At 48.7% G+C, this 24,855-nt stretch overlaps 2 protein-coding genes across 3 annotated transcripts in view; both read left to right on the top strand.

The window, feature by feature from the left end:
- The first annotated feature begins 6,862 nt into the window (after window positions 1-6,862).
- LOC125625050 (gastricsin-like) lies at window positions 6,863-16,915 on the top strand. Its single transcript, XM_048826597.2, is given in 10 exon segments — window positions 6,863-6,888; window positions 9,802-9,952; window positions 10,454-10,571; window positions 12,036-12,128; window positions 12,131-12,153; window positions 12,790-12,989; window positions 13,822-13,944; window positions 14,397-14,544; window positions 15,029-15,127; window positions 16,623-16,915. Coding segments are annotated over 10 exon segments (1,134 nt in total). The 3' UTR covers window positions 16,776-16,915.
- Window positions 16,916-20,135: 3,220 nt separating this feature from the next.
- The window catches only part of TFEB (transcription factor EB), a 49,223-nt gene continuing 44,503 nt past the window's right edge, over window positions 20,136-24,855 (top strand). For both annotated transcript variants that reach the window (XM_048826408.2, XM_048826409.2), the window contains exon 1: window positions 20,136-20,294. The gene's annotated coding sequence lies outside the window, so the exon portion shown is untranslated. The remainder of the gene's footprint in view (window positions 20,295-24,855) is intronic.

Below are 24,855 nucleotides of genomic sequence, written 5' to 3' on the forward strand. Positions count from 1 at the left end.
TTCGATGTTTTTTTTGAAATATCAAATATAAAATTTTTTTTAAAAAAAATCTAATTTTTTTTGGTGCCCCCTGCTTTGCTAGTGCCCTAAGCACGTGCTTAGTCTGCCTATTGAGTAATCTAGCCCTGCTGCCAGTCCTAGTGCTCTGAGTAGCATGGTAAGGGGGTGGGGGTGGGGAGGAGTTGGATAAGGGGCAGGGCGTCCTGGGGAGCAGTCAGGGGACAGGGAGCGGTTGGATAGGTGTGGGAGTCCTGGGGGGGCCTCTCAGGGGGCAGGGTTGTGGATAGGGGTCGCGGCAGTCAGGGGACAGGGTACAGGGCGGGTTGGATGGGTCGAGGGTTCTGGGGGGGCAGTCAGGGAATGGGGAACGGGGAGTTTGGATAGGTGTGGGAGTCCTGGGGGGCCTGTCAGGCAGTGGGGGTGTGGATAGGTGTCTGGGCAGTCATGGGACGGGGGGGCTGGTTAGGGGCGGGGGGTCCCGGGAGGGGGCAGTCAGGGGACAAGGAGTGGGGGGGGGGCGGTTGGATGGGTCAGGAGTTCTAAGGGGGGCAGTCAGTGGGAGGGGGCAGATAGGGGATGCGGGGCCAGGCTGTTTGGGGGAGGCACGGCCTTCCCTACCCTGCCCTCCATACAGTTTCGGAACCCCGGTGTGGCCCTTGGGCCAAAAAGTTTGCCCACCCCTGGACTAGAAGAACTCATGAGCAGCAGCTGTGCAAACCCTGTGCCCACTGAAATCTGTGTGAATTCTGCCATTGACTTTAATTCACTCGGGATTTGGGGGTGCAACGCGGACAGACAGAAGCAGACAGCTCCGGTGGCTGAGGATTCAGGACAGAGGAGGGTTCCGTTATGTGATGAAGCTGGTGGGGGGGAGCTGGCTACTAAAACCAGCGGATGGGCGAAAAAATTCCATCAGCCATGAATGCTGCATTAGTTAATTGGCCTTTGAGCACCAGTGAAAAGGGGCATCTGAGCTGGAGAAAGTGAGAGAGATTAGATACCAGAGTATACAACATGGTTCAGTCTGTGTCCAAAGCCTGTCATCACTTATTGCACTACTAGAAGGTGTTCAGACACTATATCAATGAACATGGGATAAGAACCTCTATAGAAAAGAAATTCCTAGAAGGTGCAATGTGGCTTTTCTGGTATTCTGTTCCATTCAATGTCCTTTGGAAGAGACCCAAAAATCAGGGTGGTTTGATTCCAGGGAACTTTCATAAGGTGAAGGATTTGTCCTAGAGACCTTGTTGACATTATCGTTACTTAATATTGATTTTACAGAAGCACTTAGAGGCCTGAATTGAAACTGAGGCTTATTGTGCTAGGTGCTGTACACATATATAAGGTACAGAGCAGCAATTTAGCCCCTCTGAAGCAAAGAGATAACACTCCAGTGGTCTGACATTTTGATAGCAGCTTGCTTTGTTGTAAGCAGCAGTTTGTATCGTAATCATTTGACCTCGCTATCTTAGAACCATAAGCCTGGCTTAATTTGCTTAAACTACATTGAAATAAAACTCACTGTAAATCAAAACAAGAGCATTCACAGAGGGGTTTGCAGTGGTTTAATTAAATAAGTTTTAAAAGCTTTATAAGTTAAACTAATGCAACCTTTTCATGTAGACAAGCTCTGAATTAACCAGGGTGTGGGTCGGTTAGGAATAATGTTGGCTACACTGACCATTACTAGGCATAAGTTCCACGGCTATATTTATATAGATTAGATTATAGATATTTATTTGCTGTTTTTCATCTATATAGTGGCCTTGAATTTTCTTCTCTGAGGCAGTGTTTTCTCCACTAACTCCAGCCCCAGATCAAGTATATGCCGCTATTAAGAAAGGCATCAGATCAGCATCTAACCTTTGTGAGGTGCTTTATCTCAATTTTTTGAGCATTGCTTACCCTTAATAATGATACAGTCATTTGCGAATACAGACTTACACGGCTGTTACTCTGAAACCAGTCATTTGATTAAATTACCATCATTTTGTGTAAAATTTGAGTGTGGAGCAATTATTTTCTTCCCCTTTAGATCCAGAACATTGTCCTCAAACACCAGGCATTTGGCCTGAATGAGGATGAGCCTACCAGCCCCTTCTGCTATTCTTATTTCAGTGGGATTTGGGGAATGGTTTATCCTGGTTTAGTGATGACAGGACACAACACAGTTCTGCAGGAGATGGTACAAAGCAGGGCCAGCTTACTGAACCCATCTAGAGATTCCATTTCTCCCGGTAAGATCTCTGTCTCTCTTTCTATAATTCTCTATATCACCAAATGTTGTTTTCCTGTCTTGTCTGTGTCTGTCCATTCCTCACACACATCCATCAACTAACCCTCCATCCCCATGTATTTTATGCTCCCTGCCTCACAGGAGGGTAGCTGGGTTGGGAAGGAATTTTCCTTCAGGGCAGATTGGAAGAGGCCCTGGAGGTTTTTCGCCTTCCTCTGTAGTATGGGGCATGGGTCACTTGCTGGAGGATTCTCTGCACCTTGAAGTCTTTAAACCATGATCTGAGGACTTCAATAGCTCAGACATAGGTGAGAGGTTTATCGCAGGAGTGGGTGGGTGAAATTCTGTGGCTGCATTGTGCAGGAGGTCAGACTAGATGATCATGATGGTCCCTTCTGACCTTTATATCTATGAATCTATCTGATCCTTGTCTGATATCTGTTACCATTCGTGTTTCCTGCCAGCCAACATATAATTATGGAGGGGACATCATGTTTGGATGTGTTGACCCTCAGCTGTTCCCTAGTCAGATTACATGGACATCCATTACTGGCAGTTCAGTATTGAGGAGTAAGTCCTGTTGGCAAACCTCTGTTATCAATGTGGGCATGAACTTTTCCTTCTTATTGTCCGTAGGGAGCCTCTCCAGATGTCATCAGTGGAGTCAGCTGCCCTGTTTAACTCATCCTCTCTGGGCAGGAGGCAGAACAAAGGAAGAAACCTCTGTGCTGTCCTCAAGATAAGATGGAGGGATTACTGCTTAAAGAGAGATCTGAATTTGGCCCAGGTGAGCTTGGCGTCCGGATCTGGATTTCAGACACTCTCAAAAGGCGCTTGGAGCCAGGGTTTTCATTCAAGTAATGATAAAGGCGTCTATCCTAGGCCCCAGTTCAACAAAGTTCTTCAGCATGTCCTAGACTTTAGATACATGAAAGCCCTTAAAGTTAGCTGCATGCTTTGATGAACGGAGAGGGAGCTGAGCATGCATTGAAAGTTAAGCGAGTGCTTCTGTCCTTTGCTGAATCGGGGCCAGCGACAGTGCTGGCTCTGTAGAATAAGGGTCTCTGAACTGCCGGTTATCGAGTATCAGAAGCCTTGTGCTCTTGGCTCAGCCTGCATCGGAGGCATTCTCTTGGCTGAGAGACGTACACAGTGAAGTCTCTTGGGCTTCCCTCCTTAGGTTTGCTATTGGACAGCAGCCAAGGCTGCCAGGGCATTGTGGACACTGGGACGTTTCTGCTCACCGTCCCAGAGCAGTACATGGGGGGCTTCCTGGAGGCTGTGAGTGCTCAGCAGAACAACCAGGATGTAGGTGCTACACAGGCTTTGCACAGATGCTGAAGATATCCTGTGAGGATTTTTGCAATGCATAATACAAGGACTCCAAGACCATAAAGTGGGCTGTGGTGTGTTCAGACAAAGATTCCTAGAGGAGCCCAGGGGCTGGAGGCTTAAAGCTGGTGACAGCATTAACTACATTTGCAAGTAAGTGCAGCAAGTCCTTCCCTGAGTTTAACTTTGGAGAGAGAGATCCTGACCTCCCTTACATCACTATAAATCGAAAATAAATCTGCTGAAGCCAGAGGGCCCTGTCACTGACTGGTATACATCGACATAGCTCTGCTGAAGTCAGAGGAGTTATGTTGACTAACCTCAGCTGGCCCAGTGTAAAATCAGCAGCAGATCTGAAGCAGGCATGGTGAATGTAACCTTGCTGCTGTTCCCATGCAAGGCAGGGGACAGGGGAGCAGGTGTGAGACTGAAGAAGCTGCTGCCTGTGTGATGGCAGAGTGCAGCAGGGTGGTTTCTCCCCTTTGTTGGACAGAAGGGTCGACACCTGGCAGTGCCATTCTCCTCTGTTGGTAGGCACTGCAAGGGCATCCTCTGCTCTCGTTTGTTACAGACTTAACCTCTCTGTTTCTTTGCTTCCAGAGAACATGGCTGACTGCAGCAATGTCCAAAATGTGCCGACCATCACCTTCATCATTAATGGATCCCAGTTCCCTCTGCCCCCCTGTGCCTATGTCTTTAATTTTTGACTTAATGACATAACCAACTTTTATCTTACTGAGACAGTGAACCAAGCATGGGTGTCAGAGTTTCTCTGCAGATTCAGAGACCTTTCCCCAACACTGCAGCTCTGCTAGACTGTCCTTTCTAACAGCACTCTAAATGATGGGGTTAGTTTTCTAGCAATGTGACTTTCTAGGTACCTGCTCCTGCTCCCATCAAAGCCACTGAAATCTCCCTGTGCTTCAGGATTTAGGCTATGTAGTCAAACAATAGCATTGAAGCTGCCTCTGTCTGTTTTCTCTTTTACAGAAACATGGCTGAGGTTGAGATCACTTACTTGCCTTTACAGAACAGACGACCCCTTTGGATCCTGGGTGATGTCCTCCTCAAGGAATACTATTCTGTCTATGACATGGCCATCAACAGAGCGGGCTTTGCCCCATCAGCCTAGTCAAACAAGGAGTCAGCTGGACAAAACCACGCCATTCCCTCTCCTGTCTAAATCTTCTCTCCTGGATGCTGATGGAATCAAACTAAGTTTATATGGACAGACTCTATCATTCTAAATGTACCATGGGCACTGTGTGAACCTGCCTTCTGCTTTTGTATGTTTATCAGTGCTCTCTACATCTATCGTTGCAAGAAAACAGCAATGAGTCAAATTGTCTCTTGTCTTCTTTGGCATTTGTTGAGTAAAGATTTAGCACAGCTGTTTATTTGTGGGTCTTGCAGCCTTCTTGTTACATACAAACTAGTAAGTGGGTATAAAGCAGCAAGTTAATCCCTCTGTCATACGTTTCTGGACAGGCTTTCAAAATAGCAGAGACCTCAGTAGCTTCCCAGAGAGAACAATGGAAAATCCCCACTATAATCCTGTTGGGAATAATGGGTACTAGTCTGTGCTGAGCACTTGTAAAACTCCTGCCATTTCATTTAAATGCTTAAATAGGAACTGAGCTTTATGGAAAATATGGTCCTTCCTAGTCGACTTTTAATTAAGGGCCACACTTGCCAAAGCAGCCTCTGAAATGGCACTAACAGATTTCCAGGTCTATGTTTCTACATGCACAGATATCGGGTTGGAGCTTCAGCTAGTGTAAATCAACCTAACTGCATTGACTTCAGTGGAGCTGTGCCACTTTACATCAGCTGAGGATCTGGCCCTTGCATCTTTGCACACAAACTGGATTGGGGAAAGGGAAACCTTGTGGTTGAGGCACAAGATTGGGGCTCAGGACAATTGGGCTGTAGTTCCCTGATCTGCTGCAGACTCCCTGTGTGACCTTTAGGAAGTCACTTGAGATCAGATCTTAAACCTGTTGAATACCTTGAATTCACATTGAATTCAATGGGAGTTGCAGGTGCTCAGCTCCTTTCAGGATTTGACCCATTACTTATCAGGGCTTCATTTTCCCTCCTGTAAAACAGGGATAACACTGACTGACCTCATGGGGGGATTGAGAGACCTAAATGAGTTAAAGTTTGTAGAAAGAAAAGGAGTACTTGTGGCACCTTAGAGACTAACCAATTTATTTGAGCATAAGCTTTCGTGAGCTTATGATGAAGTGATGAAGTGAGCTGTAGCTCACGAAAGCTCATGCTCCAATAAATTGGTTAGTCTCTAAGGTGCCACAAGTCCTCCTTTTCTTTTTGCGAATACAGACTAACACGGCTGTTACTCTGAAACCTGTCAATGTTTGTAGAGTGCATTGAGATGATCAGCTGGAAGGCGGCTGAAAAAATGTCAACTGTTATGATGTGACTGCTCCGATCTGGGTGCAACATACAGAACTGTTTGATTTTCATGTGTAAATGCAGTCTGCACACACAAGTCCAGGTGTTTGCATGCACACACACAAAAACGTAGAGGTGAAAATGTACGGATACAATTTTAGGGGTTGTCTGAAGGTCTTTTGAAAAACTTCATCCTGAACAGTTGCTCTCAGTTCAAGATGAGTCTGAATTGCGGGAAGGGGTGTGGAGTGGAAAGTTCTAACCCACCCAGACCTTGGGACAAGTTGGCTTTGCTTATGAACTGCTAGCCTCACTCCATGACTCATCTTCAGTCCTCATATTCTATCTCTTTATTACTAACATAGAATCACAGGGTGGGGTGCAGGGCTTTACGATCCCTGCCTGAGATTACACTGTGAATCAGTGACAAAATGGGGAACAGCGCCCAGGTGTCCTCCTATCCCTTCTGCTACTTCAGCGTGTTACGTGAGTGTAACTGAAAGCTGGCTTTGGCTCACTGAGCACGCTCCTTCGAGAGACATATCGTGCTCAAGGCACCAGGAACAGCCTAACTGTTTATTATGCATAACTTGTGATTGTTATTACCATGTACCGGAAGGTTTCATCTCACATTACTATAGGGGGGTTTCCCATGTGATGCAATTACAGACAAATTCAGTATTTGTCATTCCCCTGACCCCTTCCACATTCAGCCACTCGCCAACCCTTTCTGGATGTGTTCCCAGAATCCTTTGAACTGGTTCCCATGCCTAATCAATGGAGGTAGCTGGGGTATCAGGGAAAGATGGTTTAAGAGATGCTTTTGAGGTCTGAGCAGGACCCAGTTGCAGCCAATAGGGCAAACCTGTTTCAGGAATGGAGCTGGTTCATGAACTGCTGAGGTGAGCAAACATTGTACTTCTTTCTCTTCTCTCACCTTCTCTTCTCTTGACCAAACTTTTATACTGAAGAAGTGTGTTAGAAGTGGGGAGCCTGAAGACTGAATTCCCTTCAGGTGATTTAATCTATCACTTGTCACCAACACTGGGCAGGGGAACCTGCAAGTCCTCAGTCTGTCCCTGGAGCACCTGCCTTGGCAATCATCATAGGCCCATGGAAATAACTTAAGACATTTCTATTTTTCAATATTTGGGGAGTGGTCAGGTACTATAGCGTCGGAGACCATGTTGGGTGAAGAGATGCAAGCCAGCTCTTTAACATAAACATAATGAAATTCAATTGGTGGACTGGAACTAGATGAATTTAGATTAGCAATAAGGTGCACTTGTTTAAATGAGTGTTAAATGAACCACTGGGCTAATTTATCTAGGGACGTGGTGGGCGCTCCATTGCCTGAAGGGTTTAAATCAAGCCTGGATGTCTTTCTAAAAGACGTACAGTCTATGGCTTGGGTTATGGCGGAGGTCAAACTAGATGCTCATCGTGATCCCTTCTAGCCTTAAAAATCTGACCATGTAAGCAGTAATGCAGGTAGACAGGCAGGCTGAGAGGGTGAATGAAAGGGGACATGAAGAAGCAAGAGGGGAGGCTGAAATGAAAATAGCAAGTTACCACTTTTCTGTGCCTCAGGACACAAGGGTTTGTTGGGCCCTGTAGACTCCATACCTGCTGTTTTCTGTTTCATGAGCTCTTAAAAAGCCTTCTTGGATTTTTCTTAAGCAAAACATACCTGGTAAATCGAGGTGAACCTTTGCCACTGTTTATTCAATTTGTGACTGATAACTTTCCTTGGAGTGAGTAAGAGGACAAATCTTATCTGTCCGCTCCCACTGAATAGCAGGGGACTGATAAACACAATTTCCAAAACTGCCTTTAAAAACTTAGTGTGGATTAAAATGTGTTAGTAGAATGCTGACAAACCCTGGTCATCAGCGGGCAGGATTGAACCTGGGGCCTCTGGAGCTTAGTGAATGAGTCTACAGCATAAGCTAAAGTCTGTTAGCTAAGGTTGTAGAGTAGACTCATTTTACCGCTCTCTCTTAAGTGGTCTTGGTGCCACTAAGTCAGTCAGAACACCACACCCAGAAGGTGTGCGGGTTACATTAGGATAACCCTTCTCCATGCTGAGAGCATGCAAACTCAACTATACTGGCCCAGATGGGATTAACAATGCGTGGACCCTGGTATATCGGCCTGGACACAGCAATGCACCCAAATACAATTGAATTGAATGCTTGTGCATTCAAATTACAAAACCATATATACATGTAAAGCATTGGACATTCAAATGAATATGTCAGTCACCTTATTTGTATGTGAAATCAGATGACAGGCGTTGGGTTGACTTTCTAGTTTAGAAACGCATGCTCTGTATGGCATTGTGGGATTGCCTTGGAGGACTGACTAAGACAGTCCTGTAAAGCCTAGACCATATTGTTTCTAACCCTACTTTAACCTTGTTCAGTCAAATCAAGATCAAGACCAGCAGAGGTCAGAGATGTTTCTTTAACAGTATTTAGAATCTGGAAACTTCAGCACCAAAGTACATACCCCGACCACTACTTGAGCTAAAGGAGTAACTTTGTGAGCAAATGACAGAAGTAGGCTGTTATCCTATACGTAAACCAGCCACTAGAAGAGGGCATAATACTTTACAAAAATTTTACATTAACACGTTAAAAAACATGTTATTTTCATTTAAATGGTTTAAAAGCCACAGGAGCTGAATGCTCTGATTGAGGTTGTAAATCTGGTTGTAATGCCGTTGACTTCAGTGGCGTTATTCCAGACTCATTTTGGTTTAAATCAGAGCAGAATTCACCTCACAGCATGGACAAGGACTGAAATATTTAAACTCTGGTGAAGTGTCTCATAAATGAAATCCATTTTGCTTAATTTTATAAACACACCCACCATCTAATGGACGTTTTATTTTCTGAAAGAAACTTTAGACTGAGGTGACTAAAATAACTGAGTCTTTTGACTTCTTGATCACCCCAATTTTCTTCCTAATCTATCGGCAAGTTTGTTCCTCCTTATCAGATCCTAATCACCTCATGCTACTGTAACTGGCTATACTTGCTTTTACTGAAAGGTCAGTGGAGCTGTAAGGACTTTCTTAGCATACTTAAGGCAAGAAAACACACAGAAAGTTTTGACCTTGGGTGAGTGCAGTGATATGGGAAACTGAAGTATAAACAGATAGGGCACCATGGGGCAGTGCCCCGGGTATAAAAGTAGGGATGCTAGACTTCAACTCACTTCTGCTGCAGTGCCCAACGTGTATAGGAGCTGGTTGGTGGAGAAACCAGGAACTATGAAGTGGCTCATCCTGGCCCTGGCTTTCCTCCAGCTCTCAGAGGGCTGGTGAGGTGAGTATCTCAGCTTAGAGGCTACGGTGGTGATTGTGGTCAGAGTAGCTCACTAGCCAGCTAGATAGCTGGAGCAATGCACAAGTATGCGGCAAGGCCATACCTGGCTTTATCACTAGCAGAGTAGGTCGTGTTAGAACTCACCCTCGAAGAGCCGCGGTAACTAATACTATGTTAAACGCTCAGTGAAGTCAAGGACATTCCAACAGCTAGTCATGCTTAACCCTAGGGCAAACTCTACAATTAACCATCAGCAGCTGACATGCTGCTAAACACAACAGTCCCTGTCTATAGTGAGTGCTAGTTCAGGGCTAACCTTTAATTGCCACAGCTTCTCAAGCTCAGTGAGTGGCAACATAATTAGCTGTGGGGGGACCTAAGTTTAGGGAACAGCATCATGGTTGGGTCCTTAGATGAGCAAATGCTTGAAGGATGAGCAATTTCCCTGCTGAGTCCCTGGCTTCTTCTCTTCATTCTGTGCAGACTGACTCTCAAGAAAGGCAAGACTATCCGAGAGGTAATGAAGGAGAAGGGAGTGCTGGTGGACTATCTGAAGCACCACAAACCCGATCCAGCCAGCAAGTACCGTTTCAATCAGTACAATGTTGCTTTTGAACCAATGGCGTATATGGATGTGAGTAATGGTCTTTCTTTCTTTCTTTCTTTCTTTCTTTCTTTCTTTCTTTCTTTCTTTCTTTCTTTCTTTCTTTCTTTCTTTCTTTCTTTCTTTCTACCAACACAAATCACTCTCTGTTCATCTCTCTTCCATGGACCCTGTCACCACAGGATACATTATCTTTAAGGGACATGGCTTATCCCATGTGCCAAAGGAGATGCCCCCAACTTGCAAGATCTTTGACGGGCTTCTCATCACATTTCATGTTCATTTGGCCAAGGGGTGCGTCTGGAACTCAAATGTCCCATTCCCTTTGTGAGCGCCCAGCCATCAGTGACCATCCTGAAGAATTAGGAAATTGATCTGATTTGGGGATTACTGTCTGTTCTCCAGAGTGTACAAGGGACCAGCGTTATTCCTGGTGTAACTCTCAGGCTGCATGGGGAGTTACACCACAGCTCAGACTGGCTCACTGTCAGAACCTCTGTTGGAATTCATATTGCAATATGCCCTTTCTAGGCATCCTACTTCAGGGAGATCGGTATTAGAACCACGCCCCAGAACTTCCTGGTTCTCTTCGACACCGGCTCCTCCAACCTGTGGGTGCCCTCTACGTACTGCCAGAGCCAGGCCTGCAGTGAGTAATCCATCCCGGCTGGCTGTTAAAGAATTTTGCTTCTAGGTGATTAGAGCCTGCAGTTAATGCACAGAGATACGTCCTCAGGACAGCTCGATTCCTAAGAAACTGAATTCATACCGAATTTTCATCAGTCAAGAAGCCACAGCCAACTGGATTCTGAAGGCCGATCTACATATAAAATAGCCCCTATAACGAATCATGAATACCTGGCCCTTCTGTTGAGCCTTTCACCAGATGATTGCAACTCACTTTCCAGGCATCATTTAGGCCTCACAAACTCCGTGGTTATTCAGGAAGTGTTACTGTCTCCAATTTACAGATGGGTAACCGGAGGGATGGAGCCAGAGATAGAACCCAGGAGTCAGGGATCCTAGCTCCCCGACTTCAGCTAGGGTGTCCAGGTGTCTGGTTTTCGCTCGAAAAGGGACCCTTGTGGCTCCAGTCAGCACTGCCAACCGGGCCATTAAAAGTCTGGTTGGCGGTGCTGTGGGTCTGAGGCAGGCTAGTCCCTATGTGTCCTGGCACCCACTGCGCCCCGACCTGACCACTGGCTCCACACTCCCATTGGCTGGGAACCACGGACAATGGGAGCTGGGGGAGGCAGTACCTGTGCGCGAGAGCAGCAGTCGGAGCCTCCTGGCTCCCCCGCCTAGGAGCTGGACCTGCTGGCTGCTTCCGGGGTGCAGCATGGAGCCAGGACAGGCAGGGAGCTGTGTTGCTGACTGGGAGCCCTCCGAGGTAAGCCTGTGCCCCAACCCCGAGTCCCAACCCCTGCCCTAACCCCCTGTTCCAGCCCTGAGCCCTCCCCCCAAACCCGGAACCCCCTCCTGTACCCCAAACCCCTCATCCATGGCCCCATCACAGAGACTGCACCCCCCATCCCAAAGCCCTCCCCGCCACATACCCCAACCCCCTGCCTCAACCTGCAGCCCCCACCTGCATGCCAAAATCCCTCAGCCCCACTCCCCAGCTTGGAGCCCCCTCCTGCATCCCAAACCCTCATTCCCAGAGCCCACACCCCAGCCGGAGCCCTCATCCCCTCCTGCACCCTAACTCCCTGCCCCAGCCCGGAGCCCCCACCCACACCCTGAACCCCTCATTTCTGGCCCCACCCCAGAGCCTGCACCCCCAGTTAGAGCCCTCACCCCATCCTGCACCCCAACCCTCTGCCCCAGCCCAGTGAAAGTGAGTGAGGGTGGAGGAGAGCGAGCCATCAAGGGAAGGGGAATGTAGTGAGTGGGGGCGGGGCCTCTGAGCAGGGGCGGGGCCAGGCTGTTTGGTTTTGTGCGATTAGAAAGTTGGCAACCCTAACTTCGGCCCTTCAGAGGTGGGACTCAAACCCAGGACTCTGGTTTCCCACTCCCATCCGCTAACTCTGAGACCACAGAATATGTGAATACATATTTATATGGAAAGCAAGATGGGGGGACAACTATTGGTAAAATTGCATTGTATTTCTAGGCAACCACGCAAGATTCAACCCCAGCCATTCCTCCACCTACTCATCCAACGGGCAGACCTTCTCGTTGCAGTACGGCAGTGGCAGTCTCACCGGGTTTTCGGCTATGACACCATGACAGTAAGTGTTGTCAGTCTAGTGATAACTAACAATCATTAGGATCTTTCTGGCCAAAACCTACTGACACAGAGCCCTGGGGCGACACTCTGCCACAAATCCCTAAGCCCTGCCTCCCCTCTCACAATGGAGTTGTTCTGAGTGAGAGGAGAACCAGGCCCTGGGGCAGATTGTGGCTACTAATCCGAGGCCTTTCACGGTCCCTTAATACTGGTGTGAGTCACCGCTGAGGAAGCTTCCCTTCACCTTGAGGGCTGTGGTAGCTGCTCAGCTCCCTGTGCCCCCGCCCCCCACTCGTGGAAAGGGTGACAAGGAGACCCTTGAATGGCATAAGTGATGCCACTCGGCCATATGACAGCCATGAAGCATTCTACCTCTCCATGCCTCAGAGGTTGTATCAGTGGGACAAGGTGGGTGAGGTGAGATCTGGTGTTAGATCAACTTCTGTTGGTGAGAGAGACAAGCTTTCAGCCTACCCAAGGCTCTTGTGTAGCTCGGAAGCGTGTCTCTCTCACCAACAGAAGTTGGTCCAGTAAAAGCTATTCCCTCCCCTACCAGGTCTCTCTCATATTCTGGGACTGACACGGCTACACCACTGCTGCAAACAGGCTTAGTGACACTTTCCCGCCCTCTCTTTAGCTCCAGAACATCGCCGTCACCAACCAGGAGTTCGGTCTGAGTGAAAACGAGCCTGGCACCAACTTCATTTATGCTCATTTTGATGGCATTCTGGGTATGGCTTACCCTAGCCTGGCGGTAGGAGGCGTTACCACGGCTTTGCAAGGGATGCTGCAGAAAAACCTGCTTTCTCAGCCAATCTTCAGTTTCTATCTGAGCAGGTAACGGAGCAATGGATCCATCCATCGATCCTATTATTTATTTCAGTGCCACGAAATAAAGGCAGTCCAGGCCCCAAAGAGCTCACACTGGCTCCTCTCTCTCTGTTTTCTCACGTCTCTCTCCCTGCTTTATCTTTGCTTTTCTTTATCTTTCTTTCCCCCTCTTTTTCTCTCTGCCTCAACTATCCACACTCTCTGTGTGTCTCCTTTCTCTTCTCACTGGTAACATAATCAGCTGTAGAAATTCTAGCTGAGGACGCCATCACTTTTGATAGGTTTCAGAGTAGCAGCCATGTTAGTCTGTATTCGCAAAAAGAAAAGGAGGACTTGTGGCACCTTAGAGACTAACCAATTTATTTGAGCATAAGCTTTCGTGAGCTACAGCTCACTTCATCGAATGCATTCAGTGGAAAATCACTTTTGATGTAACCACTGTCGGTTGTGATGGCCCGTGTGGTGCTCCCTTCCTTGCACTCCACTGGTCTTGGCTGTATTGTGTTGTGAATGTAGGTAATGTCAAGAGCCAGAGGGACACGCTTCCTTTGTTTGCGTGTTTACATTTAATTTACCTTGAGTTAAAACCCCAACCCTCACCCTGTGTTAACTGTCCATCTGTCTCAGACCCATGTGCTTTGTTGAGAAACCAAAGACAATCAAGAAGGGGCTTTTCTGTATGCTGACAAATCCTCATCACAAGGCAGGGAACGATGTTCTTGACTTTTTAAGTCTGGAGAGCTACTGAAAGTCTCTAATCCTGCCGGATATACAGTGTCTTTGGTAGATCATTTAGAGATTACTGTGTGTAGCTGATACTTTCCCTTTGTGCTCACAGCCAGCCAAGCTCTCAGTACGGTGGGGAGGTCGTTTTTGGAGGAGTAGACAGCAGATTTTATTCCGGACAGATCCACTGGGCTCCTGTCACTCAAGAGCTGTACTGGCAGATCGGCATTGATGAGTGAGTTGAGTTTTCGATCCCTGATTTCGAAATCATTCATTGTCTGTAGTGGGCTTCTGCAATTGAACATGTGGGGCCATATCGCTGGGTCTGACCCTTGCACGCAGCTCAGGAGCGGGCTTTATCATCCTCACTATAAAATGCATTGATGCCCCCATGAGCAAGGAAAACTCATGGCTCTAGGGGTTCAAAGTAAGGACCTGAATTCTGCCCTTATTTTGACTCATACTTCCCCACAGAGCTCAGTGGGATTGCAGGGGTGCAACACAAGGCATAACTTGGCCCAAGAGCTAGCACTGAAGCCTGGCTTCCTCGCAGGTAGGCAATGCTGAGTAAGGATCCTTAAGCCATTCGTTTATACGGGGAGCCTCGCACCCTTGGCTCAATGTGCAGCAAAGAGAGTGCATACCACGTTTTCACCGTGAGCCCTGCTGCATTTATCTCCTCCTTAGGTTCATTATCGGTGGACAGGCAACAGGCTGGTGCAGCCAGGGCTGTCAGGCCATCGTGGACACCGGAACCTCCCTCCTCACCATCCCACAGCAGTTCATGAACTACTTCCTGCAGGGTGTAGGTGCTCAGGAAAATGAGTACGGCGAGGTAGGTGGAGCAGCTGCACTACAGAGTCGCTGATGATATCTCTATGCCAGTGGTTCTCAACCCGTGGTCCACGGGCTGCTGGCAGCTCAATCAGCACACAACTGTGGCCCTTGTGACGTCCTCTGGGTCATAGAGGTAGTATATATATTGTGTGGATGATACCCACATAACACACAGAGAGCTGCGTATGCGGCCCACAATGGTAAAGAGGTTGAGAACCACTGCTCTATGCTCATGGAATGCCAGGAATTGAGAAGCACGGCACAGTGGGCCTGGTGAGGCTGAGTACGGCCCCCTAGGGTTTATGAGAGCCTGGGTGGAGGAAGGAATGAGGCTGATAATCAGCTTTTCTATCTGCTGAAAGTGCCGAGTGCACTGCGGAGGCCGGGGAACCTCCTCATGGTCAGTGCTACAGCATCCCTCCCAGAGTCCCAGCTCTCTGCTGGTACAGGAAGTTCATGTGACCCTGCCTTTCCTTTCACAGTATGTGGTTGACTGCAGCCGTGTCCAGAGCTTGCCCACCATTTCCTTCACCATCAATGGAGTTTCATTTCCTCTGCCTCCCTCGGCCTACATCCTCAGCGTATGTATTATGGGTTTGGAAGGGATGAGCTCCTCTGACGTCTCTTTATAATCTGATCGGCAGAGAGGAGAGCCAGGATTCTTAGCCAGTAGTGGGACTGTGTGGAAATATTTCTGATGATATGATATCGTACAGTGCAGTGCACTGCAGTGCCACATAGCTAATCACTAGGAGAGGGAGAAAAATGAGCAGATACAGGCAAAAGAGAAAAGGGATGTTTCCAGTTGAGACTGGGCTTGAGATGGAGAATCAGTGAAGAGCAGGCACAAAGAGTTAGTTCCAGACTACAGGACTCGGGGCTGCAAAGAATCATGACAGGTGGAACAGAAGAGTAAGAATAACAGATTTCTTTGCACCCGATCCTCCGCTGGTGTAAACTGGTATAGCTGAATGGACTGCAATAGAGACTTTAGATAAGCTATTACCAGCAGGACAGTGGGGTGGGAGGAGGTATTGTTTCATGGTCTCTGTGTGTATATAATGTCTACTGCAGTTTCCACGGTATGCATTCGATGAAGTGAGCTGTAGCTCACGAAAGCTCATGCTCAAATAAATTGGTTAGTCTCTAAGGTGCCACAAGTACTCCTTTTCTTTTTGCAATAGAGACTCTGACTCCTTGTTTATATAAAATAGACATTTGTGGGCAGTTCAGATAAAGCAATGGTGAGTGTGGTATAAATACCTAGATTGAGAGATACTTGCACTTTTGCCAACCGCAAGCATATAAAGATCATGTGTGAGGCTGTAAATATAATGAAATGCACTTACAAATCCTGAGATCTTTAAACCAATACATTTTGGGTGCTTTTTATTTGCCTTTGAATTCTGAGCCTTTAAGACACATTTGCTTCACTTTTTCAAGCTTTTCTTTGCAACCAGGAGAACTAGAAATGTACTTTAGAAAAAAAAAAAGCTTAGACTCTCATGTTTTCTCCAGATTCCAGCAGCTGAGGCTTTAAAATCCCCCACCCATATTGAGAGAGTTAGTTAGTTACGGTGCTAGATGGCTGGAAGGATGGATACAAGTGGCCAGGTTGTATGAATAGCTAGAGAGGAGGCTGATGCTATGCAAACAGTGGGTATAAAGAAGGCAGAAGTTTGAGATCTTCTCCCCTTGTGTGTTTGGAGTATGTGGAGCCCCTTGTAGGTGCTGTGGCAATATAATAAATAAATAACTTGTCAGGCTGGCAGCAACAAGCCTGTGGCGCATTTTACAGATGAGGGGGGCAGCTTTGAGCTGGCTCCTGCAACGAAGCGGGTGTCAGCAGAGCTGTATGGGCCTGGGGACGCTGCAGTCCCGTTTTTCTTCTCCTTACCCATTGTGTAACAGCCCAGCCTGTCACTTGCATTCTCACAATCCCCACAGAGGGCGCTGAAGTAGGGGGGTGTTTACGCGGGTTGGATGTAATTTGTTCAGTTTCCCATCCACCTTGTGCTCATGATGCCCCAACCCTTCTGAGCCTCATTCATCATGTCCTACCTCCTTGGTTCACAGAACAATGGCTACTGCTCCGCTGGGGTTATGCCCACATACCTGCCCTCCCAGAACGGGCAGTCCCTCTGGATCCTGGGAGACGTCTTCCTCAGGCAGTACTGCTCCGTCTACAACATCGGCAACAACAGGATCGGTTTTGCCACCGTTGCTTAGACACCCTGACCATCACTTGAGCTGGGCTGGGCAGCTTGTCTGTTTTTTCCACATGCTTCTGTTCCTTTCAGTTCCTGTGGACGGATTCTTCTGAACTAACCTTCCTCTGGGCTCTCTTTTTCTTTCTTTCAATCAGTAATAATAACCTTTGCTGCAATAAATTGTTAAAATCAATGTATACCTCGAAGTCTGTCTTGATGTTCCTGCCCAGGGAGTGCGAGAGAGCAACACCTATTGCTACAATGCTCAGGGTCTACCTGTAATGGTCCTGCAAGGTCAGATAACAGCAACCAAGCTGACACCCTGCATCTGCCACAAAGCCTTTGGGGGAGGTTATTGGGGTCTCTATAGCTTCAGTCTCTCCATGCTGCAAGCTCCCCTTCCTTTCCCTTTCATGCTCTGCCTCAATGTACCATCTTCTCCCCACCCCGTGGATCTTTGCCACCCCGTTGTCTGGAGGAAGGAGACTCTGCTGCCAGGGTCTCATCAGGAGGCCAGTGAAGAGTACAGAAACCTTTGCTTTGCTATCACAGATCAATGATCACTTCGCTGAGGCAGCAGTATGACGCACAGAATTGCTTTAAGACCCCCTGCAAACAGCAAAGTGTTCAAGCCCATGCTAAAGTCCCACTGAGGTCCATGTTCACGCCTGGGCTTAAATACATAGCAGAATTGGGACCTCAATGCAGAATTGAGCTGCAAACAGCTTGCACAGCCTCCTCGAACACCTGAACAGTCGCTGATTGTTCACTAGCCTACGGGAGTGTCTGTTGCTTTTTCACAAATACACAGGAATAATCACGAGCTGTTCCTGAACATTTCACTAACTGTGCCCAAAGCACACCCCATTCGAGCGCACGCATGAATGTTTTCATGAATCATTCATGTATATTTGCAAATAAATTGGAGAGCAGAGCGGGGCAGAGCTTCATGACTTGACTCTGGATTCGAACGTTCCCCAAAGTTTGGAGGTATTGGAATCCATCCCAACCTGCAACCCCACATCTAGATGTTGCAATGTCCAGATTTTGTCCTATAGAACAAATGGAGATGGTGATAGTTGTAGGCAATGCCTTATGTAAGGTGACATCAGTGCTGCTATATTGCCATCTAGCGGTCTAACTGATACTCTAGAAGTAAGAGAGACAAGGTGGGTGAGGAATTATCTTTTTATTGGGCCAACTTCTGTTGATGAGAGAGTAAAAAATATCCCCCCGCTCCTTGTCATTGTAATATCCTGGGACCAACAAGGGTGCAACAACACTGCATACAACCTAGTGGCTGACGAGAAGTAATCCGGACAGCAAAGACTGCAATACCAACCTGGGGAAGCTGCAGACAGTTGCAGTGAGATCTGGCCCTGTAGTCATAGCAATATTTAGGGTAAAGATAAGACAAAAATTCCTTTAATTTCACTGGGGTGTGAAACTGAATCAGGTGACCAGAAATCCAACACCTGATGCTTCACATGATGGGGAACTCTCCCAAACTGCTCTCGGCCAGGGTTACACGTGGGAGGAGGAACGTCCTTCCAGCACCCTGCAGTGATCAGTTTAAAATGAGATCTTATCTGCATAATGATACACATTAATATTGGTCATAAAAGTAGCCCAGCCTTTAAAAAAAAATCTAACCACTGGTATTTGACTCTATTACCTCCTATGGCATGGAGTTCCAGAGGCCAACTACACATTATAGACCAGATTTCATAGTCAAAGAATCAAAAGTCTGGGAAGGAACCATCAGTTCATGTTGTTTGACCTCCTAGATAGCACAGGCCACCATTGGGTGACCAGATGCCCCGCTATTAGGTGCTTTGTCTTATATAGGACCCTGTTACCCCCTGCCCAATTTTTCACACTTGCAAGCGGTTCTCAAACTTCATTGCATCGTGACCCCCCCCTTCTGACAATAAGATTACTACATGACCCCCCAGGAGCAGAGACCAAAGACCGAGTCCGCCCGAGCCCCACCACTCCGGGCATGGAGGGGGGGTAAAGCTGAAGCCCAAGGGGGCATGTATCCTTAGCCCTGGGCATTGGAACTTGGGCTCGAGACTTGCTGGGGCCCAGGGCCAACACCAGCCTTGGCGATCCCATTAAAATGGGGTCCCGACCCACAGTTTGAGAACCCCTGCCATAGGCCACCAACACCACCCACCCACTGAAATTAGACCACACGTGCTGCAGGTAGGGAACAGGAGGGACTGAGGTGCGCCCATGTCCGAGGCTCTGCAACGGCAGGGAAACGATTCGAAAGAGCTCAGCACCCACTTAGACACCTAATAAAATACTCAGGCCAGGGCTACACTACAGACCTATATCAATATAAGAGCAGCCGCCAGCCTGTGTCTCTGCCCCCCAAGGCACGCTGCTGCTGGTGGGACCCAGGAGCGGGGACTCCAGTCCGGCCTCCTGACGCCTTCCCGGGGGCTGCAGACACGCTCTATGGGGAGAGGAGGCCCTGCCCTGGCTGGGAGGCAGTGGGGAGCCCCAGGAAGGTCACAGGCAGCAAGGAGCTGGACAGGGAGGGCTTTTCCAGCACAGTTCCCACTGCTACTGTCCCAGCCTTAGCAGCCACCGTGCTCTGCCCAGGCTCGCTCAGTGTGTGCACCCGGCTTCTGGCCGCCCACTGCCAGGCTGCCCCCCCACCAGGTCCCTCCTGCTCTGGGTGACAGGCTGCCCTCACTGCCGGATGCATACTGTGGAAACAGCCTTTAAGTTGCCACCAGACTCCTCGTTGTTGTTATTAAGTGTTATTATTATTATTTTATTTCATACTGCGGTCGCACCTAGGAGCCCCGGTCTCAGATCCGACCCCCCCCTCTGTGCTCGGTGCTGTACAAACCCCGAACAACAAGAGGCCTAAATACCTCTTTAAACTTTCCCTGTATAAATCAATCAGGGGTGGGGGGGAAATATAGTAACGATGAAACATTTAAAAGAAAAGCGATGTGTGGGTGTGGGTGTGTGTGGAATGAAATAAATAATTAACAAGTCAGGCCTCTATGCTGCGGGGTGGGAGGGAAGAAAAAAAATGCCAGGGGACAAGGACAAAACTACAAGTCCCAGCATGCAACGGGCGCGGGGGGTTTGCTCTGGGAGGGCCAACCCCACCCCCGCCGGCCCCGCGGGGGGGAACTACACGCCCCGGCATGCCCCGCGGCCGCGGCGTGGGGGGGAAAACTACACGCCCCGGCATGCCCCGCGGCCGCGGGGTAGGGGAAAACTACACGCCCCGGCATGCCCCGCGGCCGCGGAGTGCTGCCCTCTTTTGGGTGCCGCGAGGAAGCGGGCGAGAAGGTGCCTGACAGCGGGAGGGGGGAGCGCTGCCCGCCCGGGGTCCCAGGGGTGACGAGCCCGGCCGGAGGCGGCAGCGCGGGCGGCGCGGGGCGGGCGGCAGCGGCCGGAGCGGGCCCCCCCGGGGGAAGCGGCCGGGTGCCCGGCCAGGCGCGCGGGGCCGCCGGGACTTGGAGCAAGTTGGGGAAAGTCTGCGGCGGGCGCTGACCTTCACGGGAGGGTAAGTGCCGGGGCGGGGGCGGCTGCGGGAGCAACACAGCCCGGGGGGCGAACGCAGCTGGGGCGGGGGGGGACACTGCCCCCCCCCCCCGAGTGGGGCTGGAGAGCGGCCCTGGACCCACAACCGGCAGGGGGGGCTCCCTGCTCGGGGAGGGGGCGCAGCCGGTGGGGGGGGGGGTGCGCATGGGTCTGTAGCCGCTCAGGGAGAGAGGGGGCAGGCTGGACTCCGGGGCCAGCCCCAGGCACGAATGGGCAGATGGGGGGGCACACACTGGACCCGGTACCAGAACCGGGGGCTGGGAGCTGAGCGCAGCCGGGGGGGGGCGTTGCCCCTTTCCCCCAGCACACCCCATGGCTGTGGGAGCGGGGAAAGCAGGAGGGGGGTGTGTGTGTGTGTGGGCGGGGGGGGGTGTCTGCTTTCGCAGCCGCGCACAAAGCCGATTAAAAGTGAGCCTCCTGCATCTTATGTAACTGGTTACGGTGGGAAGCCAGCGCTGGTGCGCGCGCGCCGGGCCGGGCCGGGCCGGGCCAGCCGAGCTTTGTGCTGGTTCCTTTCGCCCTCTGGAAATAACTCCCCGGGGCTTTCTTTAAAGACGGACTCAACTTTGGAAAGTCCTGCCCGGTGCTTGAAACCAGCTCGCGAAGCCCTGCAGGGAGGAGCTTCCAGCTGTGATTGATCCTGGCCAGTGTTTGGGGCATATTGGGTGGCCAACTCCCTGGGGCGGGGTGGGGGGGGGGGGTTGGCGTGTGATGGCAAGTGGGGCGTTTAGACTGAATCATGACTCAAGACTCAGTGCTCATCGGAGAGCCCGGCTGGCAGCGGGCGCAGGATGGGTGCAACAGCACGGCGTGCCTTGAACGCACTCTGCAACCAGGGCCTGTGCTTTGTTATTTACGATCTAAGGACCGAGCGCGGGCGTTTGGTGCTGCAGGCTCGACACCAGATGTTTATAATCTGAGGCCCTGATCCTGCCCTTGTATCTGGGAGGCGAGCGATGCCCGTGCAGATCCCGTTTCAAGATTAGAACCTTGAACACACGCCCCAAACCAGAGCCAAGGGGCTGTTAGAGCTGTTTTTTAAACCCGTGAGTTCATTATTAATAGCATTCATAATCCTAATTTAGCACTGCTATTACCCTACTGTTTTATTCACATTGTGGTAGCTGCAGGCACTTTCCGGGCACAAAGGAAGATACACTGTCAGCCTTAATCTGCCTGCAGTATTAACATGTTTTCAAAACATGTTGCGAACCTTAACTAGCTAGTACTCACCAACCCCTTCTGAAGTAGAAGGCCCCAGTTCTGCTTTGGGATCCATTAGTGTGAGCCCCTATGTTTGTACTAAGAAAAGGAGTACTTGTGGCACCTTAGAGACTTAACAAATTTATAAGCTTCCGATGCATCCGATGAAGTGAGCTGTAGCTCGCGAAAGTTTATGCTCAGATAAATTTGTTCGTCTCTAAGGTGCCACAAGTACTCCTTTTCTTTTTGAGAATACAGACTAACATTAGGGACCGAATGGCTAGGCAGCAGTTCTGCGGAAAAGGACCTAGGGGTGACAGTGGACGAGAAGCTGGATATGAGTCAGCAGTGTGCCCTTGTTGCCAAGAAGGCCAATGGCATTTTGGGATGTATAAGTAGGGGCATAGCGAGCAGATCGAGGGACGTGATCGTTCCCCTCTATTCGACATTGGTGAGGCCTCATCTGGAGTACTGTGTCCAGTTTTGGGCCCCACACTACAAGAAGGATGTGGAGAAATTGGAGAGAGTCCAGCGAAGGGCAACAAAAATGATTAGGGGTCTAGAACACATGACTTATGAGGAGAGGCTGAGGGAACTGGGATTGTTTAGCCTGCAGAAGAGAAGAATGAGGGGGGATTTGATAGCTGCTTTCAATTACCTGAAAGGGGGTTCCAAAGAGGATGGCTCTAGACTGTTCTCAATGGTAGCAGATGACAGAACGAGGAGTAATGGTCTCAAGTTGCAGTGGGGGAGGTTTAGATTGGATATTAGGAAAAACTTTTTCACTAAGAGGGTGGTGAAACACTGGAATGCGTTGCCTAGGGAGGTGGTAGAATCTCCTTCCTTAGAGGTTTTTAAGGTCAGGCTTGACAAAGCCCTGGCTGGGATGATTTAACTGGGAATTGGTCCTGCTTCGAGCAGGGGGTTGGACTAGATGACCTTCAGGGGTCCCTTCCAACCCTGATATTCTATGATTCTATGGCTGCTACTCTGAAACCTTTGCTTGTACTGATTGTCATTGACTTCAAGGGTTGTTAATCCCCATTTTATTGGTGGGGAAACTGAGGCAGGGAATCCATATTTGCTGTTGCTGCACCTTGCTGTTTACACCAGTGTAGAGTGGATGTAAAATGCTGCCCTTTTGATTTGGTGTGGTTTTCATATCCATGATGCGCTGGTGTAAATGACTCCACAAAGTACAGGTCAGCCGTGAGTTGGACCCAGGTCACTCGATAAGCAATTCATTGTGTTAGTGTCAGAGATAAAACGCAGGGATGCCTGGCTTCCAGTCTTGCGCTCTTAGTGGTGAGAACGCACTGTGCCAAATTCAGATTGGGTGCAACTACAGCCTCTGATTAATTCATTGTGAAGCAGGAAGGATTGCAACAACCCTCCGGCATGTTTCCTGATTCCACTGAACCTCAGCAAGTCAGATGATGGGGAAATTTCCCTTTAAAAAAATGTGTTTTTTTTTATTACTGTTTCTTTTAAAATGCAACAGATTCTTCATGTGACCAGGGTGCTTCTCCTTGAATTGTTTGCAGTGATTTTGGGTTGCTTCTTGCCTCTCTGAGGGCCTGGAGACTTTATTGAAGAGAGTTGAACAGATGGTAGATGGTTAGCTTTTTTGCCTTTTAATTTCCTCTGCCTTGTTTATTTGAGTTCATGCCACAAGGCTCCTGTGCGTGGGGGCTTGGAATGGGGATGCGTGGAAAGATCCCTGCTCAGTGCTTCTCTTTGCACTTTTTGTTTATGGTTGCTGGATCTACACCTAAACATGACGCACGTGCGTGCTCTCTCTCTCTCAGGTGGGTGGATCTAGGAAATAGCAGTAGTGGCTTGCTTTATTTCCAGAGCATTTGCCTCTCAGATTCAAAGACATTTAGAACAGGACCACTAAGGCCCGGATCCTGCAATCAGATCCATGTGGGCTGGACTTCCATGCTTAGGGCTCTGGCTGAGTGGATCCAACTGCAGGATCAGGGACTTACTGGTCAACTGATTACTTGTACGTATGTAGAGTTCATGTCGGTGAAAGGGGCTGGATTGACAGCCCTGCAGGCTAACCACAGAGCAGGCAGCAGGGGAAAGCCCTATACTTGTAGGGCTATGGAGTGACCATTGTTGAAAGCGCTTTAGGTTTTGGGAATAATCCAATTGGACAGCAGAAACCATGTGACTTAGGTGACCAATCGTGCAGGACCAAAAGCAAGCGATGAATCCCAAGTGCTTGAAGCAGTAGTCGGGGCGCAATCCTTAGCAAGCGGTTCAGTGACGTGTTTAGTGGTGAATAATCTGCAAACGCAAAAAAGGGGCTGAGCTCTTGCAATGAATTGTTAAGAACATAAGAATGATGAGACTGGGTCAGACCAATGGTCCATCAAGCCCATAGTCTGTCTTCTGACAGTGGCCAGTGCCAGATGCATAGAGGGAATGAACAGAACAGGACAATTTGTCGAGTTTCCCATCGTCCAGTCCCAGCTTCAGGCAGTCGGAGCAGAGACAACCAGAGCATGGGGTTGCACCCCTGACCATCTTGGCTAATAGCCATTGATAGACCTATCCTCCATAAACTTATCTAATTCTCTTTTGAACCCGGTTATACTTTTAGCTTTCACAACATCCTCTGGCAATGAGTTCCGCAGGTTGTGTGCTGTGTGAATAACTATTTTTGTTTGTTTTAAATCTGCTGCCTATTAATTTCACTGAGTGACCCCTAGTTTCTCGTGTTACATGAAGGGGTAAATAACACTCCATGCCATTCATGGTTTTATAGATCTCTGTCCTGTTCCCCCTTAGTCATCTCTTTTGTAAGATGGAGAGTCCCAGTCCTTTTTAATCTCTCATTGTATGGAAGTTGGCCCATAGACCTAATCGCTTTTGTTGCCCTTTTCTGTGCTTTTTCCAATTCTAACATATCTTTTTTTGAGATGGGGTCACCAGATCTGCATGCTGTATTCAAACTGTGGGCATGCCATGGATTTATATAGAGGCATTATGATATTTTCTGTTTTATTATCTCTCCCTTTCCTAATGGTTCCTAATATTCTGTTAGCATTTTTGGGTTCTGCTGCACACTGAGCGAATGTTTTTCAGAGAACTATCCACATTGACTCCAAAATCTTTCTTGAGTGATAACAGCTAATTTACACCCCATCATTTTGTATGGATAGCTGGGATTGTGTTTTCCAATGTGCATCACTTTGCATTTATCAACATTGAATTTTATCTGCCATTTTGTTGTCCAGTCCTCCTCTTTTGTGAGATCCCTTTGTCACTCTTCACAGTCAGCTTTTTGAACTTATCCTGGGTAATTTTGT

This window comes from Caretta caretta, chromosome 21, assembly GCF_965140235.1.
Source record: "Caretta caretta isolate rCarCar2 chromosome 21, rCarCar1.hap1, whole genome shotgun sequence".
Lineage (NCBI taxonomy): Eukaryota > Metazoa > Chordata > Testudines > Cheloniidae > Caretta > Caretta caretta.